The sequence below is a fragment of the Dermochelys coriacea genome, chromosome 28 (genome assembly GCF_009764565.3).
Source record: "Dermochelys coriacea isolate rDerCor1 chromosome 28, rDerCor1.pri.v4, whole genome shotgun sequence".
Classification (NCBI taxonomy): domain Eukaryota; kingdom Metazoa; phylum Chordata; order Testudines; family Dermochelyidae; genus Dermochelys; species Dermochelys coriacea.
Genome location: NC_050095.1, coordinates 5,982,298 through 6,005,729, shown reverse-complemented (window position 1 = coordinate 6,005,729; position 23,432 = coordinate 5,982,298). Strand labels below are relative to the sequence as shown.

Below are 23,432 nucleotides of genomic sequence, written 5' to 3'. Positions count from 1 at the left end.
GCTAGACAAAGTTGTTTTTTTTTTTTTTTGTTTTTGTTTTTTTTTTAAATCACATTTGCTAATTCTCACATAGTAATGTGTCCACCATCTTCACTGTGGTCTGTCAGTTCCCCCAGATCAGTTGCCTGCTTCTCCCTTTTGAAAAGGCAATTTTAGATGTAGTGCAGATGCAGCTCAGGTGCAGTGGTTGTCATTAGCTTTCCCCTTGACCTGACCTAAACTCCACCACTTTCCTAGTCTATACAAACCCTGAGCATCATGGTTATACTGTTCCCTCATTGCAAAGCAATCATTAGTCATCAAGTTTCCCCATTGGGAACTAATGGTTTCATTCCCAGTTGCTCTGATGTTGCTTCAGGTTGTGTTGGAGAGCAGATACTTTTACTACCATTTTCCTTACTTAAAATATATTGAACTATAATAAAGGGCAGGGATAGGGGAAAATGTCATTTCCCCTCTGTAACAACAAGAAGATAGGGTCAGTCAAAGGGATTCCCTTATTCCCCATCACCATCCCAATCCCCGCTGTTGTTCAATTGCTTGTCAATATTTTTTCTAAAGGGCTGGGAAGAGGATTCCCTAGTAAAAATGACTTGTAACTAAGCAAAATACCTATGCATTTGGCCCCTAAAGCAGTTGTGGCCCAGGCCCGCAGGAGGTCACTCCTGAAGATATCTCCTTCCTAATCAGATGCATGTTGCCTATTATTTGGGAAATGCAATCCCTATCTAGGTCGGGATGGGAAAAATGGAAGTGACGTTTCTCTTGAGCTCACCCCTGGGAGATGCTGCAAATGTGTAGAAAATGAAATCCATGTGGTATGTGATAGAGGTGCAGAAAGATATCTATTTTTAAGATACCTGATATTTGGTGTCTTACAGGGATTCTAAGCAGCACCTGAATTTAGTTCCTAATTTAAATCTGTGCCACCAGATTAAAGGAATAAAAGGGCATAGTTGGGGGAGTTCTAACTCAATATCGCTACTGATATGTTGTGTGATTGGTGAAGAATTCTACTCCAGAGAAGTGTAAAATTACTCCAAGTAAGGTCAAAGATTTGACAAGAACTCAGGTAGAAATTGCACGTGCTAGTAATTGATTTTCATCCCCGAGATGGAAGCTATGGTGACCTGTGGCCCAGGTAAACTATTTTTTAGAACCCTGCTCTCCTGTTAAGTGGCACTGATCCCACTCCTAAAGGATGTCATGATTACATTGGGTACAACTCTCTCTTACCATTTGGATCCAAAGTTTCATGAAGCTCAGAGAGAAACAGCTGATTCCTTCAGAGCCATTCTATGCCTATGTGTCCCAATCTGGCTGCCTTTTTGGACAAGAAGCACTTCCATGCTGGGCAAATGATGGTAGCCAGTGAGGGAATGTATCCGATTCCCAGTTCAGACTGCAGGATACATGAATGCTAAGTCCAGAATCTGTGGTTTGGTCTCTTAGTTTTGCTATTAAGTCTAATGCAGTTGTATCACTTCTCCTCCTCCTGCTACTTTGAAAGATTAGAAAGTGTGAAAATAGAGCACAGGTGTTTTTTCTCATGATGCGATCTTCCCATGTAGCGTGAGACCCCCTTCCACCCGCACTTCTGGGAGAAGACGCAGGGAGAAATGAACTCACAGAAATGGAAGGCTCCTAGGTTATTGTAGAATGTGACTTCACACACATCTCACTGGGTGGAAATGGGAATTAAGAGAAAACTGCCCTATACTTTTATATTTTGTAATCGTTAAATAAATTGTTACCAGCGACAATGAAATTTAACATGAAATAATTTAGTGTTACGGAAGAAGCTGATCATGTGGTCAACTTTCAGAGTTACAATATAATTCAGGTTTTCTTCTTCTTCTCTCCCTGCCCCCTTTTACTACATAGCTAATGGTGGCTAATCCTAAAATTAAAACTTAACTCCAAAAGAATTAGAGTGGGGGAATATGTGAGAGAAATAGCATGAATTAGAATAGAGACCCAGTATAGACTGTAATTATTTCTATTTAAAATGGAATTTATTTTGATAAATTTTAAAATAAATTTTACATTAAGAGGAAAATTGCTTAAGGCAAGATGTATAGCCTTTTACCCAGTTAGAGGGTAACAGCCACAGAGTTCTCGAGGTCTGTTTGCAAAGGAAAGATGTCACATCAGGCAGGAGATATCAAAATCTAAAATGGTAATGGATGTGTGACAGTAGCTTTTCTGGGGGGTGGGGTTTTTTGGATTTTGTGTTTTGTTTCATTTTTTAATTTAATTTAAATTTTTCAACCAGTTATTTTTATAGGTGCTGAGCACTGCTGTTAAACCCTCAGGCCTGACTTTGGAAATCTCCCCAAACCTGGCCTTGTGTGTCTTTTATACTTGATATTTTTGGGGTTCACACATCCACACTACATGCGGTTCACAGCAACAGATACTTTGAGAAACCTGCTGGGTTAAGTGGGCCTTTCCCAAACTGACATTAGCCCAAAGTCTGCCTCAATTCAGCTGGATTGGGACAGATCTGTATTAAAAGAGTGGTTCACACCTGATTTGTCCAGAAACCTCAGGGGATGTGCAGTAAGATAGGATAAGTGGGAAACAACAACAATATTGTTAAAGGTAAGGGTGACAGACCTTCACCTTGCAGATCAACATGCCTGTTCTGTTCATTCCCTCTGATGCATCTGGCACTGGTCACTCTCAGGCAGCACACTGGGCTAGATGGACCATTGGTCTGACCCATTATGACCAGTCTTGCGTTCTTATGCAAGTCATCCTATGCCTGGTCTACACTGGCAAGTTTCTGCGTAGTAAAGCAGATTTCTGCAGTGTAATTGCCGAGGTGTACACACTGCCAAGCCACTTAGTGAGCAGAAACTGTGAAGTTGCAGTGCTGTAAAAATACCACCCCAATGAGAGATGTAGAGCTTTCTGTGCAAAGGCTACAGCATCGTGGTGCCAGTGTAGACACTCTGGTCGATTACAGCGCTGCGATTGGCCTCCAAGAGGTGTCCCACAATTCCTGTTCTCGCCTCTCTGGTCATCGGTTTGAACTCTACTGTACCGCCCGCAGGAGACCAACCATGAACCCCACCCCTTAAATTCCTTGGGAATTTTGAAAGTCCTCTTCCTGTGTGCTCAGTGACGCATGCAGTGGTCTCAGCACATCTTTCCAGGTGACCACACCTGCTCCACGCATCAGGCGATCCCCAGCTTGGAGCAATGTTGAGCTGCTGGACCTCATCAGCATTTGGGAGAGGAGGCTGTCCACTCCCAGCTTTTCTCCAGCCATAGGATACGTATGGACAGATTTCACGATGCATGAGAGAAAGGGGCCATGACAGGGACACACTGCAATCCAGGGTGAAAGTGAAGGAGCTGTGGAAGGCCTACTCCATGGTGCGGGAGGCAAACCACCACTCTGGTGCTGCACTCATGACCTCCCAGTTCTACAAAGAGCTGGATTTGATACTTGGTGGTGACCGCACCTCCACTGCGAAGTCCAATGTGGATACTTGGGTGGCTCACATGCCAGTTGAGAGTGGACTGAGCCAGGAGGAAGAAATCTTGGATGAGGAGGTGGAGGGAGACCCAAAGGCAGATGATGAGTCAGAGGTCAGAGATGCATGTAGCCAGGAGTTCTTCTCTACCCCGGAGGAGGCTAGCCAGTCACAACTGTCGGAGTTTGGTGAAGTGCAAACAGAAGAGGAGGCCCCTGGTAAGTGACTTTGATTTTGGGAATCATTGAAGTGAGTTCTTGGGGGCAGGAGGGTTGCAGAAAGCAGGCTTGTGTCTGTATGATGTGCTTACCACCACACGCCCAGTCTGAGTGGCGGAACAGGGTGGTGATTGACTCCCTCACTTCACTGGAATCTGCCCCAGAGATCTCCATGAATCTCTCCTGAAGATACTGGGCAATCCATTGCCACAGCTTTTTTGGCAGAACTGCTTTGTCTCTTGCCCCATTCATGGCAATTTTTCCGTGCCACTCTGCCATCACTGGGGAGGAGTGGGGGAGATGATTGCTTCACACAGGTGAGCCACTTAAGAGCCAGGGTGGACACCGCAATCTTGGAGAAGACCCTCCCTTGATTCCCTGCTCACCCTCAGCAGTGAGATATCTTCCATAATGAACACAACTTGTGGAAAATGTGGGCACAGGAATGATTATAAGACCCTCCCTATAGTGCTCTCTCCCCACAACATTAAGGGGTAAGCAGGGTCTCCCAGGATCACAATGGGTATTTCGACTTTCCCTACAGTGATCTTCTGGTCCGGGAAAAAAGTCCCTGCTTTTAGCTTCCTGAATAGGCCAGTATCCTGAAAGATATGTGTGTCTTGCCCCTTTCCAGATCAGTCTGCGTTAATGTCCCTGAAACGCCCATGGTCATCCACAAGTGCCTGGAGAACTACAGAAAAATACTCCTTGTGATTAATGTACTTGGTGGCTAGGTAGTCAAGTGCCAGAATTGGAATATGCGTGCCATCTATCCCCCTCTGGACTTAGGGAATGCCATTTGTGCAAAGCCATCCACAATGTCATGCACGTTGCCCAGAGTCTCAGTCTTTCAGAGCAGGATGCAATTAATGGCCCTGCAGACTTGTCAATACGCATCCAATGGTCGACTTTCTGACTCCAAACTGGTTAGCAACTGTCATAAATATAAAGGGAAAGGTAACCACCTTTCTATATACAGTGCTATAAAATCCCTCCTGGCCAGAGGCAACATCCTGTTACCTGTAAAGGGTTAAGAAGATCAGCTAACCTGGCTGGCACTTGACCCAAAGGACCAATAAGGGGAGAAGATACTTTCAAATCTTGGGTGGGAGGGTGGGGAGGCTTTTGTTCTGTGCTCTTTGTTTACATTTTGTTCTCTCTCAGGACAGAGAGGACAGACAGAAATCCATCTTCTCCAACCCATCCTAATCCAAATCTCCAATATTGCAACCAGTGTAGGTAAGCCAGGCAAAGCGATTAGTTTTATCTTTTGTTTTATGTGGATTTTTGCTGTGTTGAGGGAGGTTTATTCCTGTTTTCTGTAACTTTAAGGTTTTGTCCAGAGGGGGATCCTCTGTGTTTTGAATTTTGAGTTCAGAGTGGGGAAGGAACCCTGACAGCAACTGATTGGTGGGAGTCTGGAGTAGCCAGCTTCCACAGTGCAATTGCCACGTGCTTCTCCAGTGACAGGGCAGCTCTCATTCTCGTGTCCTTGCACTGCGGGGCTGGGGCAAGCTCATCACACAGTCCCATGAATGTGGTTTAACCACTGCTTGTCACCCCAGACATGCAACATGATGTGATCCTACCACTCTGTGCTTGTTTCCCGAGCCCAAAAGCAGCATTCCACTGTGGTCAGCAGTTCCGTGAATGCCACAAGGAGTCTTGTATGGTAGCTACTACAGATGGTGATATCAATGTCTAACTCCTCTACCTTTGTATTTTAAGGAATAACTCCACTGCCACTCGTGACGTGTTATTAAGTTTAGAATCCATTCCTGCAGAGCGCGCAGTACACAAATCATTGAAAGGTGGCACCAAATGTGGACAGAAGTACAGTGATTGCTGAGATGCAAAGCAATACATCACGGGGCATTCAGAGAGGTGCTGACCACAGTGAAATGCCGCTTTTGGGCTCAGGAAACACCTCCCTCCACCTTCCCACAACTCTTAGCGGCAGAAGAGAAAGAGGTGCTCAGTGTGATAGCTGCGCAGAGTTCACCGCTCCAAATACTGTTGTAAGTGCCGCAAGTGTGAACACACTATTGTGCAGGCAGCTGACAGTGTGAACACACAATAGTTTCCCTTCAGTGCTCGCTCAGTGGCACTGTAACTCCTGGAATTGTAGCTCTGCCAGTTTAGACATAGCCTCAGAGAGACTGACTGCCAGGATCCCAGGACTGATCCCCTCTGGGGAATGAAGCACAATGTCAACCGTCTATTCAGCCTTCACTAGTCTCCCTGTACCTGAAAAGCCTGCTAGCCCAAAGTGCTGCGCCATTTATGTCATTACCTGGTTCCTAAACTGTAGCTACAGTTCCTGCTCCAGATGAATCCAAAGACAGAGAGGTGCAAAGATCCAACCACTTATAATGTTAGTAATGTTTTGTTTGTTTCTTTTCTGTTTTTATGAACTTGGAGACCTCCCAGCCTTTCTATGGGTGTGCGTGTGCGTGTGAACACCTCTGAAATCTACAAACGGAAGATGCTAGGAAGTGTAGTTCCCCAAATCTTAATAGCCTTCAAACTCTGCCCTATGAAATGACTGAATATATGCTTCTCACACCAAGAAGCATTGCAAGGAATTGAGCTGTCAGAGATGTATTGTTCAGCGAGAGCTGTTTGAACTTTTTACTAATGTCTCTCTAAGGTCTGTATGTGTTTTGAGGCAAGAGGGCAAGGAGAAGTAGTAGCTACAGAATAGTGAAATCTAAGGAGAAAACTAATTAGCTTTGAGGTTGTAGGCTAAATGTAAACAATAATTTGGTTTCGGTATTGAAATATTTAGCTGGCTAAATCTGGGTTGCATTGGCTGGGTAAAAATCTCTGCTTGGGGTTTCGGCATCATTAAATAGGTACCTGCCGTCTTGGGTTGCTCTTTTAGGATTTATAAGTGTTGATTTTCTGCTGTATTAATCTGATGGTTTGACTAAATTGATGACTTGATTCCAATGCAATATGCTTGTTAACTCATTGATTTACTGATTTGACCTGAACTTTATCACTGTATCGTTTAACTCTTAGCTGAGTGGTGTCCACAGTCATTTAGCCTTAGTGATATGTGCTCTTGGCTTTATTTGTTCATGTTAAGAAAACGTGTAACTGGAATATTGAATCATTTCTTTCAATAAGCAACAGGGGCTGGAACTTTTTATTTGTATATTTCCTTTTAATTGAATCTCCATTTTCTTCATTTCATGCTGTTCTAAGTTAAGGAATGTGCAGCAACAAAAACTGACACAAACCTTTTGCTTCCCCATTCTGTGCCCATCCAGCAGGAGTATAGAACAAACACCTCCTGGATCAGGGATTGTAACACTGGATTGTAAATACAGACGCATGGTCCTAAGTTTTGCTGACTTTCTCAAATCATGGCATAAGGTTGATACCTACAGCTGCTTGTAATCATCCCGGCAGGAAGGAGACACCTATGTGTTATCTATTGCCTTGGGAGGCAGGGGGATCTGGGAGACCCTGGACACTAGGGGATATTTACCCAGAGCCCAGGAGCAATCTACTCAGGGGTGATGCAGTAGAAAAGAGCTGGGCGCTGCGTTCCCCACTTATTTCTCCTTATCCCCTTTCAATCTCTTCACTTTCCCTTTCTTTCCCCTTCCCCCACCCTCTGGCAGGGAGACTTGGTCACTTCCCTGCTCCCAGGGGCGCTCGCTCTCCCATAGCTGGATCGGCCCCTGCGAGCGCTAATAGGAGCGAGAGCCTGGTTGTGGGACAGTCCCTGCAGCATCTCTGGGACACACAGAGGCAGGAAGAGGAGCAGAGATGGGGCTAGTTCCCTCCTCAGAAAGTCCCTGGCCTGGTGAGTGTGGCACCTGCAGTCCGGGTTGGGCTGGAAGGGGCCAGAGTAGGGGGAGCTGGGGGCTTGTAGGAAGGAAGGCAGGAAAAGAGCTGTGGGGGCAGATCCTGGAGGTGGGGCTCTGTACGGTAGGAGACATTGCTGGTGCTGCTACCTCCAATTTGAACTGGGAGCCCAGGCTGAGCTCCAGGATGCTGCTGTGGCCTCAGTGGGGCTGGTCCAGGGACAGACTTTCACTGAAGCACTCTCTGTGACAAAGCTCTGTCCTTGCCTCCGTGGGTCCCGCGTTTCCTGGCGGATTTCGCTAGCCCCAGAGGTTCACTGTGATCCTCCACGTAACCCTTTTTTCTCTAGAGACAAGGGTCACAGTCTACTGAGCCATTTTCATCATTAGCCAGCGAGGGAGGTGAGAAGAAGTTATTCTTCCTTGCAGTCTCATTGTCTCCCAGTGTCAGTGATTAAACAGGGGGCAAAGGTTGGGGGGAGGGGAGCCCAGGCCCACCATCTACTCCGGGCTCCAGCCCAGGGACCCTATTAGTATCAGCTATGGTAGCTGACCTTTTAGAAACATGACATGTACAATTCCCTGGGCTACTTCCCCCACAGCAGCCCTCACTTCCTCAAGCTCCACTTCACCCTTACCTTAGGGTCTCCTTCCTTGTGCCTGATGTGGTGTGTACTACTCAGCCTCTCCAACAGCACAACTTCCTCCCACAGCTCCTGACATGCACTCCCACCTGACTAACTGGGAGGCTTTTAACTAGTTTCAGCCAGCCTCTGATTGGCTTCAGGTGTCCCAATCAACATAGCCTTCTCCCTGCCTTCTGGAAAGTTCTTAATTGGCTCCAGGTGTCTTAATTGACTTGGAGCAGCTTCCATTTTACTTAACCTGGTACCAGGGGTTTGTTTAGCCTGGAGCGAATCTCCCTTCCTCCCTCTGCTCTTCCATAGCCTTCTAGCTTGGAGGGAGGTGGGAAGCTGCTGCTGCTGGGCCCTAAGCTCTCCCTGCTGCTCCAGCTGTTCCCCTGGCTGGGCCAGACAACCCACCCCCCCGTTCTCTGTTACTTGGCTGCTGGACCCCCCCACTCTCGGGTGCTGCTACTGCTCCAACTGCAGCCCTGGGGGGGGGGGGCTGCTAGCCCACTCCCCAGAGAGGAGGAGTGAGGGACCCCAGCCACTGCTGTTGTGGACACCAACACCACCTGAGAGGGGTCCTTTTTGCCTGCCTGGACCACCACCGGGAGTTCCTGGAGCTGCTGCTGCTGCTGTGGAGTCTGCTACCTGGAGCTGCTGAAGCCCAAGGAGGAGAAGAAGAGGATCATCAACCAGTGGGGGAGCAACTAGAGACTTTGCAGAACACCGTGGAGGGGGCCCTAAGACTGAGTAATTTTCAAACTGTGCTCTTGTGGTGGGGGTTTTGACTGTGTTTGTAGGGACACAGGGGGTGTGGTGTGGAGCTGCCCCCCGATCCATCTGTGTGTCCCCCCCAACCCCCACCACTATTACCACCCCCACTGGCTGTATACCATCTGCCTCAGCCCCTGCCTCTGGACTCAGCTGCTTGCTTGGCTTGCCACGCCCTATTTCCACCCTTTGGGCCGGAAGCAGCAGCCAGCTAAAAAAGACTTGTGCAAGTGCACATGGGCACATGTGCCCCCCTGGACTGCCTACCCCCCAGCTTTGCCCTTTACTACCTGCCCCATTTGCCACTTGCTTTGCCTCCTCTTTTGCTCCAGCCCTCCTTACTAGCTTCAGTTTGTTTGCCTGCCCCACCCATTTCCTTCTGTAGCCTTTGTTTGTTTGCCGGGCCCCAACCTCTGAAGCTAGCCCCTTGGTTTCCCTGCCCTAACTCCAGACCGCTTAGCCCCTCGCTCCGTGTGCCCATGCCCCCTCCCATGCACTTGTGCAATTCCCCATTTCAGTTACAACCCTCTTCACTGCACCCCCAATGTTGTTATGTCCCCCATTACCCTAGTGCACCAAGAGGAGCCGGAATTCCACCTTGTGTCGGTAACTGACCCCTAACCCCTGATTGCCCCCCGTCCAGCCCACCCCTTTTGGCGCCCTCCTCCCCTGCCTGCAGCCTAGCGGGGAGGAGTGGTCGACCTGCTTCCCCTCTCCCCTCCTCCTTTTGGTGTCCCCCCTTTCCTCCTTGCTCATGATGGCGGGGGATGAGACGGGTGAGACCCCTCCAGTAGCCTGTGCTCCCCCTCCCCCGCCTGCCCCTCCGTCACCCCCCGCCAAGATTCTACCTCCGCTGCCAAACCATCTGTCATCGCCCCCGCTGGGGCACCAGCAGCGACGGGCACCGGGGTGACGTCCACTGCTGCCACGTCTCTCACCCCCTCAGATTTGGGGGGAGTCCCCCCAGCCGGCGGGAAGGGCCAGGGGAAGAAGAAGGGGAAGGGCCCCGCTAAAAAGACCGGGCCCTCCATGGCAAGGGCTGCGCCCAATGCCCTGGCCTCATCTCCATTTGGGGCGCCCCTCCCCGCTGTTCCCTCCACTAGCTCTGCGGGTGTCCCTCCCCTGGACCCCAGGGCATACGCCCAAGTGGCGGCAGCCCCCCTGCCTGCCGCTACGTCATTTCTCCAGCCCACCGCCTCCGCTACCATCTATAGCGGCCGGGGCCCCTTTCCCACCATGACCAGGAAGCACGGCGTCTGTTGCCTCCTGGTGCCCACCTCGCCCCACGTGGAGACCTATGTGCGGACGTTGGCGAGGGTGGTGGGGCCCACGGCCATTGTGGCGGCCTCCAAAATGTATGGCAAGGTCGTCTTCTTCTTAGCATCGGAGGCCGGCGCCCAGGAGGCGGTGGAGAAGGGCCTGGCCGTGGGGGGCGTCTTTGTCCCCTTAGAGCCGCTAGAGGACCTGGGCGTCTGCCTGGTCCTGACCTCCGTCCCTCCCTTTCTCCCCAATGCCGCCCTGTTACCTGCCCTTTCTACTCTGGGGAAGCCCATCTCTGTCATCAACCCTCTCCCGTTGGGCTGCAAAGACCCCGCCCTCCGTCACGTCCTCTCCTTCCGCCGGCAAGTGCAGCTTCAACTGCCGCCGGCGGCGCGTGACGGAGAGGCGCTGGAGGGGTCCTTCCTAGTCCCCTACCAGGGGGCCCGTTACCGGGTGCATTACTCCACGGGGGAGGCCCGGTGCTACCTCTGCCGGGCGATGGGGCACGTCCGGAGGGACTGCCCCCTGGCCCGGGAAGGAGGAGCATCCGGGACCCCCGAGCCCCGGCAGGGCACCGGCTCCATCATCGCCGACACCCCTGGCTGCCCGGCGCCTGAAACCGCCCCTCCTCCTTCCCAGTCCACCATTGCTCCCGCTCGGGCCCAAGGGGCACCTCCCCCACTATGCCCAGACGAGCGGGAGAACCCCGCCCCCGCTGTTTGCAATCTGGCGGGGCCTGTGGAGGAGGGTGCGGCAGGGACACCGCCGGGCATGGGAGAGGGCCCGCCCCAAGGGGAATCTTCCCTCCCTTGTGCTGTCCCACCGTTACCTCCTCGAATCCCTGAGCCATCGCCTCTGCCCCCTGACACAACCCCTGCTAGCCAGCCCCCGGATGATGCCATGGAGGGCTGGGCCCTAGTCCAGGGGAAGCGGGGCAAGCGGAAGGCTCGAGCTGCGCTCCTCCCATCTGATGCGGAGGCCCCCCGGAAGACCAGGAAGGGGGGCACCGATGCCGAGCCTTCCGCTCTACCCACGGGTGTGCTCCATCCACCACAGCCGGCTGGGGAAGACGTGGCAGCACTGGGAGGCGGTATCTCCCCTCCACAGAAGTCCCTCCCCTCCAAGACCCCCGAGGCACCATCTGAAACCCCAGTGTGCCCCGAAGTAACCGTCGCATCAGGTGCCGGCGGGGAGAATCCCGGGGTAGTGGAAAACAATTTCCCGTCTATATATGAGGAGATCGAGGCCCTGGGTCTGACCCCGGTCACCCAGGGGGAGGACGATCCTATGCCAGCGGGCCTCGATCTGGGCGACTTCACTCCAGCCCCCCTTTCCCCATGTTCCCTCCCACTAACCGTTGCTTCTGCTCCCACCTCCGAGGAGCCCCTGGACTCCTCCATCAACCCGGCTGCAGAAGGCACCCCGCTGAGAGCCGCCGAGCCAGTTGAGGCGACGGCCAGTGCCACGCGGCTGGAACCTGAGCCACCAGGGGCATCCCTCGCTGGTGAGGAGCATTCAACCTCTTTTCCGGGAGAGGACCCTACAGAAGAAAGTCCACCTCCTGATGCCGTGGCTGCCAAATCCACCAGAGAGCTTGCGCCCGGCATCGGTGAGAGCCCTCTCCCGATCCAGACTCTCACCTCTACCCCTGCCCCTGCCCTTATCCCGCCCACCTCCCGAGATATTATTGCCACCCCTGGGACTGTCTCCTTCCCCTTTCCAACAGATGACTCCCAGGGAGTGGCCTTTGTGTTTACCCGTCCCGACCCACCAGGGGCTGCTATCCTCCCTCCGCCGCCCCCTATCGCCCCAGCATTCAGGTCAACCCATCAGGAGCCCCGTCGGGGGTCCGCACCCTGTCTGCCCGTCTCGCTGGGCCACGGGGCTGTAGCAAGGGCCCCGTCGGGGAGTAACCAGACCATAACCCCAGCCCCCCATGCGCTGCGAGAGGAGTTGCGGGAGTTTCTAGAAGATGTCCATGGCTCCCGCAACAAAGTCCAGCTTGCCCTCCAGCGATGGGGGGACTTTAATCAAATCCTCCGGGCCGTAAGGGCCCTCATGGGGGAGGGGAAAAGGACCGGGAGACAGGGCACCGCGGCCTACCAGCGGGTCCGCCACTTCCGTGACTCCTTACTCACCTACGGGGTGGGTCACGGACTGCTGTGCGGCCCGCCGGGAGCCACCAGCATCCCTGCCGGCGAGGATCCCCCCCAGCCCTCCTCATGGCACCCTTTACCATCGCAACATTGAACACCCGTGGCTGTAAGATGGGTCTCCGCAGGTCCCAGGTGCTCTCCTTCCTTCGAGAGGGGAGGCACTCTGGTTTTCCTGCAGGAGACCCATACGGATCTGACCGCCGAAGACAGCTGGCGGCTGGATTGGGGAGACAGGGTCTACTTTAGCCACCTCACAGTTCGTACGGCTGGAGTGGCGACGCTGTTCTCCCACGACCTACGGCCCGAGGTGCTGGGGGTCGCCGAGGCTGTGCCGGGTCGCCTGCTGCACCTCCGGGTCCGCATGGAGGGGCTCGTAGTCAACCTCGTCAACATCTATGCCCCAGCAGCGAGCCCAGAGCGGCTGCAATTCTATCAGCAGGCGTCCGCCTTCCTCGGCACCTTGGATCCTCAGGAGTGCCTGGTCCTGGGAGGGGACTTTAACATCACCCTTGAGGAACGGGACCGCTCGGGAACCGAGCAGAGCCCGGCCGCCGTGGCCGTCCTCCAGGAGATAGTCGAACACCACTCCCTGGTGGACTTCTGGCGTGACCACCACCCGGATGACATTTCCACGTTCACCTTTGTCCGGGTGGAGGCCCATCGGTCGCGCCACTCCTGGTTGGACCGCATTTATTTATCACGCTTTCATCTTACACGAGCCCACTCCTCCAACATCCGGCCGGCCCCATTTTCTGACCATCACATAGCCACCGTGACAGCCTCCCTCTGCGCGGAGAGGCCGGGGCCGGCCTATTGGCATTTTAACAACAGCTTGCTGGAGGATGCGGGCTTCGTGGCGTCCTTCCGGGAGTTCTGGCTGGCCTGGCGAGGGCAGCGGCGTGCCTTTCCCTCGGCACGGCGGTGGTGGGACGTAGGGAAGGTGCGCGCCCGGCTCTTCTGCCGTGACTACACCCGGGGCACCAGCCGACGGAGGGATGCAGCGATAGAGCAGTTGGAACGGGAGGTCTTAGAGCTGGAGAGGTGTCTGGCCGCCAGCCCCAAGGATCCACCCCTCTGCGGAGCGTGCCAGGAGAAGCGGGCACCTCGAGGACCATCGGGCCCGGGGTGCCTTTGTTCGATCCTGCATCCGTCTCCTTCGGGAGATGGATCGCAGCTCCCGCTTCTTCTACGCCCTGGAAAAAAAGAGGGGGGCTAAGAAACATATCATCTGCCTACTGGCAGAAGATGGCACCCCCCTCACGGATCCGGTGGTGATGTGCGGGAGGGCGAGAGCCTTCTACGCAAGCCTATTCTCCCCGGATCCAACCGATCCTAACGCTTGCAGAGTACTTTGGGAGGAGCTCCCGACGGTCAGCGTGGGCGACCGAGACTGGCTAGAGCTGCCTCTCGCTCTGGCCGAGTTCTCGGAAGCCCTCCGTCGCATGCCCAACAATAAATCTCCGGGCATGGACAGGCTGACTGTGGAGTTCTACCGCGTGTTCTGGGACGTCCTGGGCCCAGACCTAGTCACCGTCTGGGCCGAGTCTTTGCAGAGCGGGGTCCTCCCTCTTTCGTGCAGGCGAGCCGTGCTCGCCTTATTGCCGAAGAAGGGGGACCTCCGCGATTTACGAAATTGGCGTCCCGTCTCGCTCCTCAGCACGGACTACAAAATCGTGGCAAAAACCATCTCCCTGAGGCTAGGGTCCGTGCTGGCGGACGTGGTCCACCCAGACCAGACTTACACTGTCCCGGACCGCAGCATCTTCGACAACCTATATCTGGTCCGGGACCTATTGGAACTTGGGTGTAGGGATGGTCTGTCGTTCGCCCTCCTGTCCTTAGATCAGGAGAAGGCGTTCGACAGGATGGATCACGGGTATCTCCTGAGCACTCTGCAGGCATTTGGCTTCGGACCCAGGTTTGTGAACTTTCTCCGGGTGCTGTACGCTTCCGCAGAGTGTCTGGTAAGGCTCAACTGGACCCTGACCGAACCGGTCAGCTTCTGGCGAGGAGTACGGCAGGGGTGCCCCCTCTCCGGCCAGCTGTACGCTCTGGCAATCGAGCCCTTCCTCTGTCTCCTCCGAAGCAGGTTGACAGGGTTGGTGCTGCGGGAGCCGGAGCTGCGGCTGGTCCTGTCGGCGTACGCTGATGACGTGCTCCTCGTGGTCCAGGACCTGGGCGACTAGGTGCGGGTGGAGGCTTGCCAGGCCATCTATTCGGCAACCTCCTATGCGCGGGTCAACTGGGTCAAGAGCTCTGGCTTGGTGGTAGGGGACTGGCAGCAGGCAAGCTTCCTCCCACCCGCGCTTCAGGCCGTCCAGTGGAGCACGGGTCCGCTGCTCTATCTGGGCGTTTACCTTTCTGCCACGCATCCCTCTCCGCTGGAGAACTGGCAGAATTTAGAGGGCGGGGTGATAGAGCGGCTCCGGAAATGGACAGGACTACTCCGGTGCCTCTCCCTTTGAGGGAGAGCGTTAGTGCTTAATCAGCTTGTCCTGTCCATGCTCTGGTACCGGCTCAACACCCTGGTCCCGGCCCCGGGTTTCCTGACCAACCTGCGGACATCGATTCTGGAGTTCTTTTGGTCAGGACTGCACTGGGTCCCTGCAGGGGTTCTCCATCTACCTGTGGAGGAGGGAGGGCAGGGCCTCAAATGTCTGCTTACTCAGGTCCATGTCTTCCGCCTCCAGACCCTGCAGAGGCTCCTTTATGGTGCAGGTAGTCCGGCGTGGAGCATACTGGCGCACGCCTTCCTGCGCCGCTTCCGAGGGCTCCGATACAACCGGCAGCTCCTTTATCTCCATCCGAGAGGTCTTCCGCGAGACCTCTCCGGGCTGCCGGTCTCCTACCAGGACCTCCTCCGGACCTGGAAACTCTTTACAACGAGCAGGTCCGTGGCGGCCACCGAGAGGGCAGATCTCCTCGCAGAGCCCCTGCTACACAACCCCCAGCTCCGTTTGCAGGTGGCGGAGTCCCGCTCGGTGCGCCAGAGTTTGGTCCTGGTAGAGGTCACAAGAGTCGGAGACCTCCTGGACTATGACCGGGGAGACTGGCTGGATCCCCTAACCTTCGCTCAGCGCATGGGGCTTTCCAGACCTTGTACTCCCCGGCGCATACTTCAGGAGGTGAAGGCCGCTTTGCCGCCCGCTGCTCGGGTTCATCTCGACCGGATCCTGCACGAGGGCACGCCCCGCCCACCCACTACCCCAGGCCCGCCGGACCTTTTAATTGGACCCCTGCCCCGTGGACCCAACCGATCCCTTCACCCCTTCACTAGAAGCCGGCTGCACGAGATGCAGCCGGTCTGCTTTCAAACCGCGCCAAGAAAACATCTCTACATGCTCGTGCTTCACGCCCGCACCCTCGTGTCCCGCCCCGATACAAAATGGCGGGACCTCCTGCCACCTTCGGAGGGTGAGGAGCCCCGGTGGGCCAGCCTATATTCCACCTTAGTCCCAAGGCCCGCCGGGGATGTCAGTTGGCGGCTCCTTCACGGAGCCGTGAGCACGGGCGTGTTCTTGGTGTGGTTCACTTCAATCCCGGACACCTGCCCCTTTTGCGGCGTGAGGGATACCCTGGCACATGTCTACCTGGAGTGTGCCAGGCTGCAGCCCCTATTCAGGCTCCTCACCAATATTTTATTACGTTTTTGGTTTCACTTCTCCCCTCACCTTCTCATTTATGCACTCCCTATCCGTGGCCCCACAAAGTCACGGGATCTCCTGATCAACCTCCTCCTGGCCCTAGCTAAAATGGCCATCTACAAAACCAGAGTGAGGAGGTTGGCCGATGGAGTCTCCTGTGACTGTGGGGCCTATTTCCGATCCTCGGTCCGTTCACGTATCCGGGCAGAGTTCCTCTGGGCGGCGTCCTCTGACTCCCTTGACGCCTTTGAGGAGCAGTGGGCGCTGTCCGGGGTTCTCTGCTTGGTGTCCCCGTCCGGTTCCCTTCGTTTGACCCTTTGACCGCACTCCTATCCCTGTTATTTTATTAGTTGTCTCCCGGAATTTTTTGGGCATCTAGGTCCTGTGGATCCCCCTTTTAGGCTGGGGGGGATCGTTTAGCAGTGGACGGGCTTCGCCCGCCCACTTCCCGGATCCCAATAAGACTACTTTTCTATAGCCATCTGGCCTTGCCCCGTCACATAATCCAAAGTGGAGACTTTCTCCAGCTGGACCCAGTCCCAGGCTCTGCTGCCCCTGGCCAGGAGCTGCAGGCACCAGGGGCCAGAGAGACCCCAGGGCCAGTGCTGAGTGGGCAGGACAGAGACTCCGCCCCAAAGTCAGGCAAACTTGGAGCTTCGGCCTCTCCCCACTGCTCCTGGGGACTGTCAGTCTCAGGGTCCTGATTTCCCATTGACCCTATTCCTTTCCTTTTCTACCGGGAACTAGCCAACCAAAAAACCCCACTGAGTTTTAGTAAGGGGCCTACAATCCCCTTATGCAAGCCAGCCCCATGAGGGTCACAGATGTCCAGAGAAAATAGCACAAGCTGGTTCCATGGTGTAACGGTCAGCACTCTGATTCCTGCAATCTAAATTCAAATCTCAGTGGGACCTCCTCTTTGCTTGTGGCAAAGCCCTGACGCTTGAAATGCTCACCTTCCCTGACTCCAGTTGTGAAAGAGTGAATCTTTTCCCTCCTGCTGGGTGACTCTTGCCCACCAGAGCCAGGTCTTCGCTCGGGATGGCGTGAGGGGATGGTCGCAGCGGGTTGGGCCTCTAGAACTTGCCACCCTGGCTACCGATGCCTGCAGTCCTGTGGTTTGACCTGATGGTTGGGATTCTCGCTGCTTCACCTGATGCCCACAAGTTTGGCCCTTGTGCTTGCTGCCACACTTTTCCTCTTGCCCACATGGTGCTCAAAGAAAGGAGTGCCAGAGCCAGGCTTCGTAGTCAGGGCTAGGCAGGAGGGAGGAAGAGTCCCAGGCTGGAGCCCACCACACCTTTCCTCCTCTGGGCACCTAGAGCACAGGCGGCTGGTGCTGACAGCTCCAAGGGAAGGCTTAAAAGCTACAGAGGAACCAAGGGCGAGGAGAACCATGCCTATGCATGGCCAGCTGACGGCCACAAAGACACCCAGCCAGCCTGCTCCTTGGCATGCCAAACACCACTAAAGGCCACCCGCAGACCAGCATGTGGGGTGGCTGCTGATGCTCTGTGGCCAACATCAGAATGTTGTAGGAAAGCAGGGCCACTCCCCTGGTGCAGCCTCTTACTGTTCCCACTCAAGGTGCTCACTTTTGTAGTGGGGCAGGAGATTTTTTTCCCCAAGAGGCTTTTCCCCAGCTGGTGAGAAGCAGCAAATCCCCAGGTTCCAAAGCTGCTATTTAGCAAGCCCCCTCAAGCACAGGTGCATATTTGGAAGAGGGAAACTGCTCTACACAGGAGCCTGGGCATCCACCCATTTTCTTTGGTAAGTTAGGAATAGCAAAGGCTAGACTGGAAGACCTTATGCCCTAGCCTTTGTGATGTCCTACCCGCAACTCCTTCCCGGGGCTCTAGCTGAAGCTAGAGCATTGGCCTGAGTGGCCAAGAAGAGGTTCCAGCCCTGAAGAGAGCAGGACTTCCAGCACAAAGGGAAAACTCCACAAGCACAACTGTCAAGGTTCCTTCCCCACTCTGAACTCTAGGGTACAGATGTGGGGACCTCAATGAAAACCTCCTAAGCTTACTTTTACCAGCTTAGGTTAAAACTTCCCCAAGGTACAAACTATTTTATCTTTTGCCCTTGGACTTTCGCTGCCACCACCAAATGTCTAACTAGGTTTATTATTGGGAAAGAGTCATTTGGAAATGTCTTTCCCCCCCAAAATCCTCACCAAAGCCTTGCACCCCCCTTCCTGGGGAAGGTTTGATAAAAATCCTCACCAATTTGCAGAGGTGACCATAGACCCAAACCCTTGGATCTTAAGAACAATGAAAAAAGCATTCAGTTTCTTACAAGAAGAATTTTAATAGAAGAAAAGGTAAAAAGGATCACCTCTGTAACATTAGGATGGTAAATACCTTACAGGGTAATTAGATCCAAAACACAGAGAATCCCTCTAGGCAAAACCTTAAGTTACACAAAGACAGGAATATCCATTCTATTCAGTACTGCTTATTTTCTCAGCCATTTAAAGAAATCATAATCTAACGCATATTTAGCTAGATTACTTACTAAATTCTAAGATTCCATTCCTGTTCTGTCCCCGGTAAAAGCATCACACAGACAGACAGAGGTGTTGTTTCTCCCCAGCTCCAGCTTTGAAAGTATCTCGTCTCCTCAGTGGGCATTGTGGTCAAGTGCCAGCAAGGTTACCCAAGCTTCTTAACCCTTTACAGGTGAAAGGGCTTTTCCTCTGGCCAGGAGGGATTTTAAAGGTGTTTACCCTTCGCTTTATATTTATGACAACAACCGTGAAGGGACTCAAACCCTCAATCACCTGATCTGACGTCAGGTGCCTTATTGGGTAGTCTACTCAGTCACATGAGAAAACCCTCTCCAAGCACTTCTTTAGAAACGGCAGAAACCGCGTTCCTTGGGTTATATACTGAGGGGGCAGAGACACTCTTTGCACAAAAAGCCAAGTTCCTAACGAGATGTGAGCCTTAATTCTATGGAGCCAGGTGCAGGACTTTGGCTGGGAGGCATAAGCATGGGGGATTGCGGTGCAGCAGATGGGATGGTGGTCTAGGTGTGAAGATTTAATTGCACTGAGGCACAGGAGGGAGGAGGAGGAATCCTGCTGATAGGCAGTGGCTGTGGAGAAAAAGAGGAAGGGTTCCTGGGACGACTTTTGCCTCGTGTTCACCTGCCTGGTTGCTCTTGTGGTGGAAGGGAGTAAATGCTTTCAGGAAGCCCAGCTAGCTCAGTTGGTAGAGCATCCTACTCCTAAAGCGAAGGTCTGGGGTTTGAGCCCCTGTCTGGGCAGCTAGCTTTTAAATTGCCTTATGTGCTAGGAGCCAAATGAGTCCTGGTGGGGTCCAGAGCCACACACAGATTCCTGGAACCCCTGGCAATTTCCTGGAAAGGCCCCTTTCTCTTGTTGAGTCCCTAGGTATCAGGAGAGAGATCCACAGGAGCAGGCCTACAAAGTGCAGTCTCCAGCTGGCAGGAAGCACTTTGGGGCCAGGTGCTGAGAGAGCCCAGAGGGAGAGCAGCAGAGATGGGGGAGGAGAGAGGGAGAAGCAATGAGTACAGAGTGCAAGTGAAAGGGGGGTATGGTCCTGCTACTGTGGGAAACTTCCCTGGCTTATACACTATACCAGTGGAATTGGCTAACTAAAGGACCTGAGTCCTCACTCCCTTACCCAGAAGCCTGCCTGACCTTGAGGACTCTCTTTCTACCCTCATGTGTGGCAGAGTCCTAATAACCCTGAAAAGGCTGGGACCAGGATTCCTGGGGGGGGCTCGACCCCCATCTTGTTGTGGTCAGTTAGAACAGGGACTAGGGTGTCCCCACTCTGTGGTACTCTCTCCGCATTGGACTCTTCCTTGAGCCACTAATCATTGCATGTACTTCAAGCAAGCAAATACAATTTATTAAAGAGCAATCAATTTAAAAAATAAGGAAAACGGGAAAGGCTAGAGGAAAACACGTAATCTCATTCTGTGGCACAGGCTATCGCAAAGAGCAGCGATAGCTAGCTGGCAGGACCCTTTTTCCCCAGCATTGGCCACCATGTCGGGGTTATGATTCCCTCCCCCCACCAAGTCTGGCCTGTAAGGGCTCTTGACAAGAAAGTTTCCTGGAGGCAATTGGCAACCCTCTGCCAAAGATTACATGGCAGAGCAGCTTTGTTCCTTCCCCCATTGTGCGAGAATTTTAGAATTTGTTCCCTAGAATGCTGCACCATAACCCTTGCAAAGAGTGTGTGCTCTTTTCCCCATGTGGGGCTCTCCCCTCCGCCAACACTCACAATGCTTTGGGTGTGCACAGAGATGTGTGCCTGCCAGGATCAGTGAGAAAGTGATGGCAATGTTGCTAATGTTGTGTTAACAGAAATGTTTCAATGCTGTGCATGAATTTAACAATCCTGCTTTTGTTCATTGTCCCCTGTGCTTCACCAGATGTGGTCTTCAGAAACACCCCATGCACCTCGGCCGAGCTTCTCCGCCAGATGAGAAAGGGCCCAAGATGCAGAATAGATGACATGTTCCGGGAGGTCATGCAGTCCTCCAGTGCAGAGAAAAGGAAACAAAAGCAGTGCTGGGAAGCTGAACGGCAGGACAGAAAAGAGAATCATGCATTTGTTAAGGATGCTACTGAGCGGATAATTAAAGTAATGGAGGAGCAAACACAGATGCTGAAGTCCTTAATAGAGCTGCAGCATCAGCAGATCAGTGCTAGACCTTCATTGCAACACATTCAGAACTCTTTCCCCTGTCCCCCCAACTCCACCCATACATTCCTTTCCACCTTCCGTGACGTCTCAGTTTCCCCTTCACTCCACCCCCTGAACAAATTTCACAATGAGAGCTGGACCTACACACAGCTGTGAGAGTCTGGTCTTCCCTAGTTCCTCCTTTCCTGCCAAGCAACTGTACGTTTGTGTGCGAGTTTCTTGTGTAATGAAAGCAAACTTTTATAATGGTAAATCCTCCTTATTTTTTTTTCTATACGATGAGATAGCAGGAAGTGCCAATACATTCATAAGCATTTTAATCACTTTATTACAGGAATCTAAGGCCCTAAATGTCACCATTGCCCCCAAGGAAAACAACATGGCATATAACATTGAAGCAGCTTAGAAAGAGATATGTTACAGGAGGTCATGTCAAAGTGCTGCCTCAAAGCCTCCCTAATTTGAATAGCTCCCCTCTGGGCTCCTCTGACAGCCCTGGTATCTGGCTGCTCAAAATCAGTGGCCAAGCGGTCTGCCTCAGCACTCCACCCACGAGCAAACCTTTCACCCATAGCATCACAGAGATTATGCTACGTACAGCACACGGCTATGACCACGGGAATGTTATCCACATTGAGGTCTAACCTTCCAAAAAGTCATCGCCAGCGCGCCTTTAATCTGCCAAAGGCACATTTCACTGTCATCCAGCACCTACTCAGCTGTTGTTGAAATGCTCCTTACTGCTTTCCTGGTGTCCTGTGTAAGGTTTCCTGAGCCATGGCTGTAAGGGGTATGCTGGGTCTCCCAGAATCACTATGGGCATTTCAACAACCCCCACTGTAATCTCGTGGCTGGGAAAGAAAGTCCGCGCTTGCAGCTTTCTGTTACAACAAGCTACAAAACATTGAACCCACTATATAATCATGAAGTGCAAGGGCGCTGGGAACCCCCAGATTAATGGATCCGGACTGGCCATTGGCTGAAATCTGTCTGTATATTGGGATTGGTGAACGTAAGAAATTTGCTTGGTATTTTACGTTATGTGTGTGTGTTGCTAATAAATAGATGTTTAGAGCACAGCTGCGTAAGGCTCTTTCACTGGGAAAAGGTTCTGTAGTCCTGTAGAGCCCTAGCCCCATGGGAAAGGGCTGGTATTTAAATTGACCAGATTTCTTCCAGAGCCCCGTAGGTATGGATAGGTGTCTTACACCCCCAACACTTGGCAGAGTAGAGGTACGGTGCCCTATATTATGTGGGTAAAACCACAGGCACAATCTATTTTCTCATTCCTATATATTTTGTATTGTGATATTACCATGTCCCATTGATAAAAATAGGTATTACTGAACTTGCTGGAATGATAACAAACAATCTCCGCATTTAAAACCAGGTATTCCAGTACACTCAGTTGAGAATTTAGCCTTCTTGCATTTGTATACCACAACCTAACAAATCTGTCAATATTTAGTTGTCTGCCTTCATGTGATGTAATTGAATAGGACTCTTTCATTTGACAGTTTCTCTTCAGCTACTACCTCTACTTTATGAACTTCTATCCTCTCCTCTTTACTAGGATATACAGAATCGCCATTCAGCGATCCTCCCCAAGGGATGGGTGTGTCCGAACCATGCGTTTCTTCACACCTATTGTCGTTCCCTCAGCCCTTAGTTTAATATCCCCTTTATGAACTTTTTAATTTTACATGCCAGAAGTCTGGTTCCGTTTTGGTTTAGGCAAACCCCATCCTTCCTGTATAGGTTCCTCCTTTCCCAAGAGGTTCTCCAGTTCCTAATAAACCTAAAACCCTCCTCCCTACACCATCATCAAATGATGAGCCAAAAGAGATTGACATTCACCTGAGTAACAAGATGAAGGTCTTTTAAAGCTAAAAGGGATCCAGCCATTCACTGTCACAGGAATGGGTTGGTTCAAGAGGACATGCCATGGCCATTAAACCTGAGCTATATCATGCATTTGAGTCTGAGCCCTATCACTGACAACTTTCTGACAATGTGCGTTGCAGATTTTTCTTACGCTCTGCAGGAGTTTCTCTTCGAAGTCTTGCCTTGATACCAACATTTGTCTTATGAACATGATTTTCAAGTGCTCTCAAATCTACATGTAGATATTGGACTGGCAGCTAATTCAGAGTTTTAAGAGCATTGCTCTGTTGACTATTGATGTGAAGAAAAAAAAATCACATCCCTATCTGACATAGTTTGCTGGCAAAAGCTGAAATGTAGACACAGTTACAGTGGCAAAAAAAGTCCATTAAAAAGAAATCAAGGAAATTAAATGCCCACAAACTACATTAGAGCAGAGTTAAAGTTTCCCAGTGCTGCCTCATGCCCTTCCAGCATGTGTACAGTGGTGAAAGTAAAAACCTCTGAAAACCAGGAAATGAAGAACTAAACTAACATGCCACCCCTTCAATGCAACCTTAATTCTGCCCCTACCCCCTAACCCTGGAGCTGGAAAATGTCACTAGGAATAGGTCAGTAAAGGTGGTGCAAAGGTTAACCATCTATCCAGGGAATTAGCAAATTTTCCATCTCCTGAAGTCTTCAAAGCAGGCCTGGATGCCTTTCTGGAAGATGTGTTCATCAAAACATGTAGTATTCAGCTCACTAGAATGGTAACTAGATGAAACTGTATGACCTGTATCATAGAAGAGATCAGACTAGATGACCTAATAATATCTCTTGGCCTTAAAATGTACTGGAGAAAAATCAATAGGAGGAATGAGAAAATGAACATGCCATTGT

The 23,432-nt window shown here is 52.1% G+C and overlaps 3 protein-coding genes across 4 annotated transcripts in view; all 3 read left to right on the top strand.

Annotated features, from left to right (window-relative positions):
* Nucleotides 1-23,432, top strand: part of LOC119849388 (zinc finger protein OZF-like) — an 875,044-nt gene that overhangs the window by 208,635 nt on the left and 642,977 nt on the right. The window lies entirely within an intron of this gene.
* Nucleotides 1-23,432, top strand: part of LOC119849382 — a 167,972-nt gene that overhangs the window by 94,984 nt on the left and 49,556 nt on the right. The window lies entirely within an intron of this gene.
* On the top strand, nucleotides 2-21,744 carry LOC122457741. Of its 2 annotated transcripts, XM_043503882.1 has the most exons (3): nucleotides 2-3,703; nucleotides 4,868-4,942; nucleotides 20,392-21,737. In XM_043503882.1, the coding sequence occupies exons 1-3, from the start codon at nucleotides 3,307-3,309 to the stop codon at nucleotides 20,820-20,822; spliced, it is 903 nt and encodes a 300-aa protein (XP_043359817.1). In that variant the 5' UTR covers nucleotides 2-3,306; the 3' UTR covers nucleotides 20,823-21,737. The 2 variants fall into 2 exon arrangements, with proteins under 2 accessions (XP_043359817.1, XP_043359818.1); XM_043503883.1 differs by lacking the exon at nucleotides 4,868-4,942 and having other exon boundaries at nucleotides 20,392-21,744.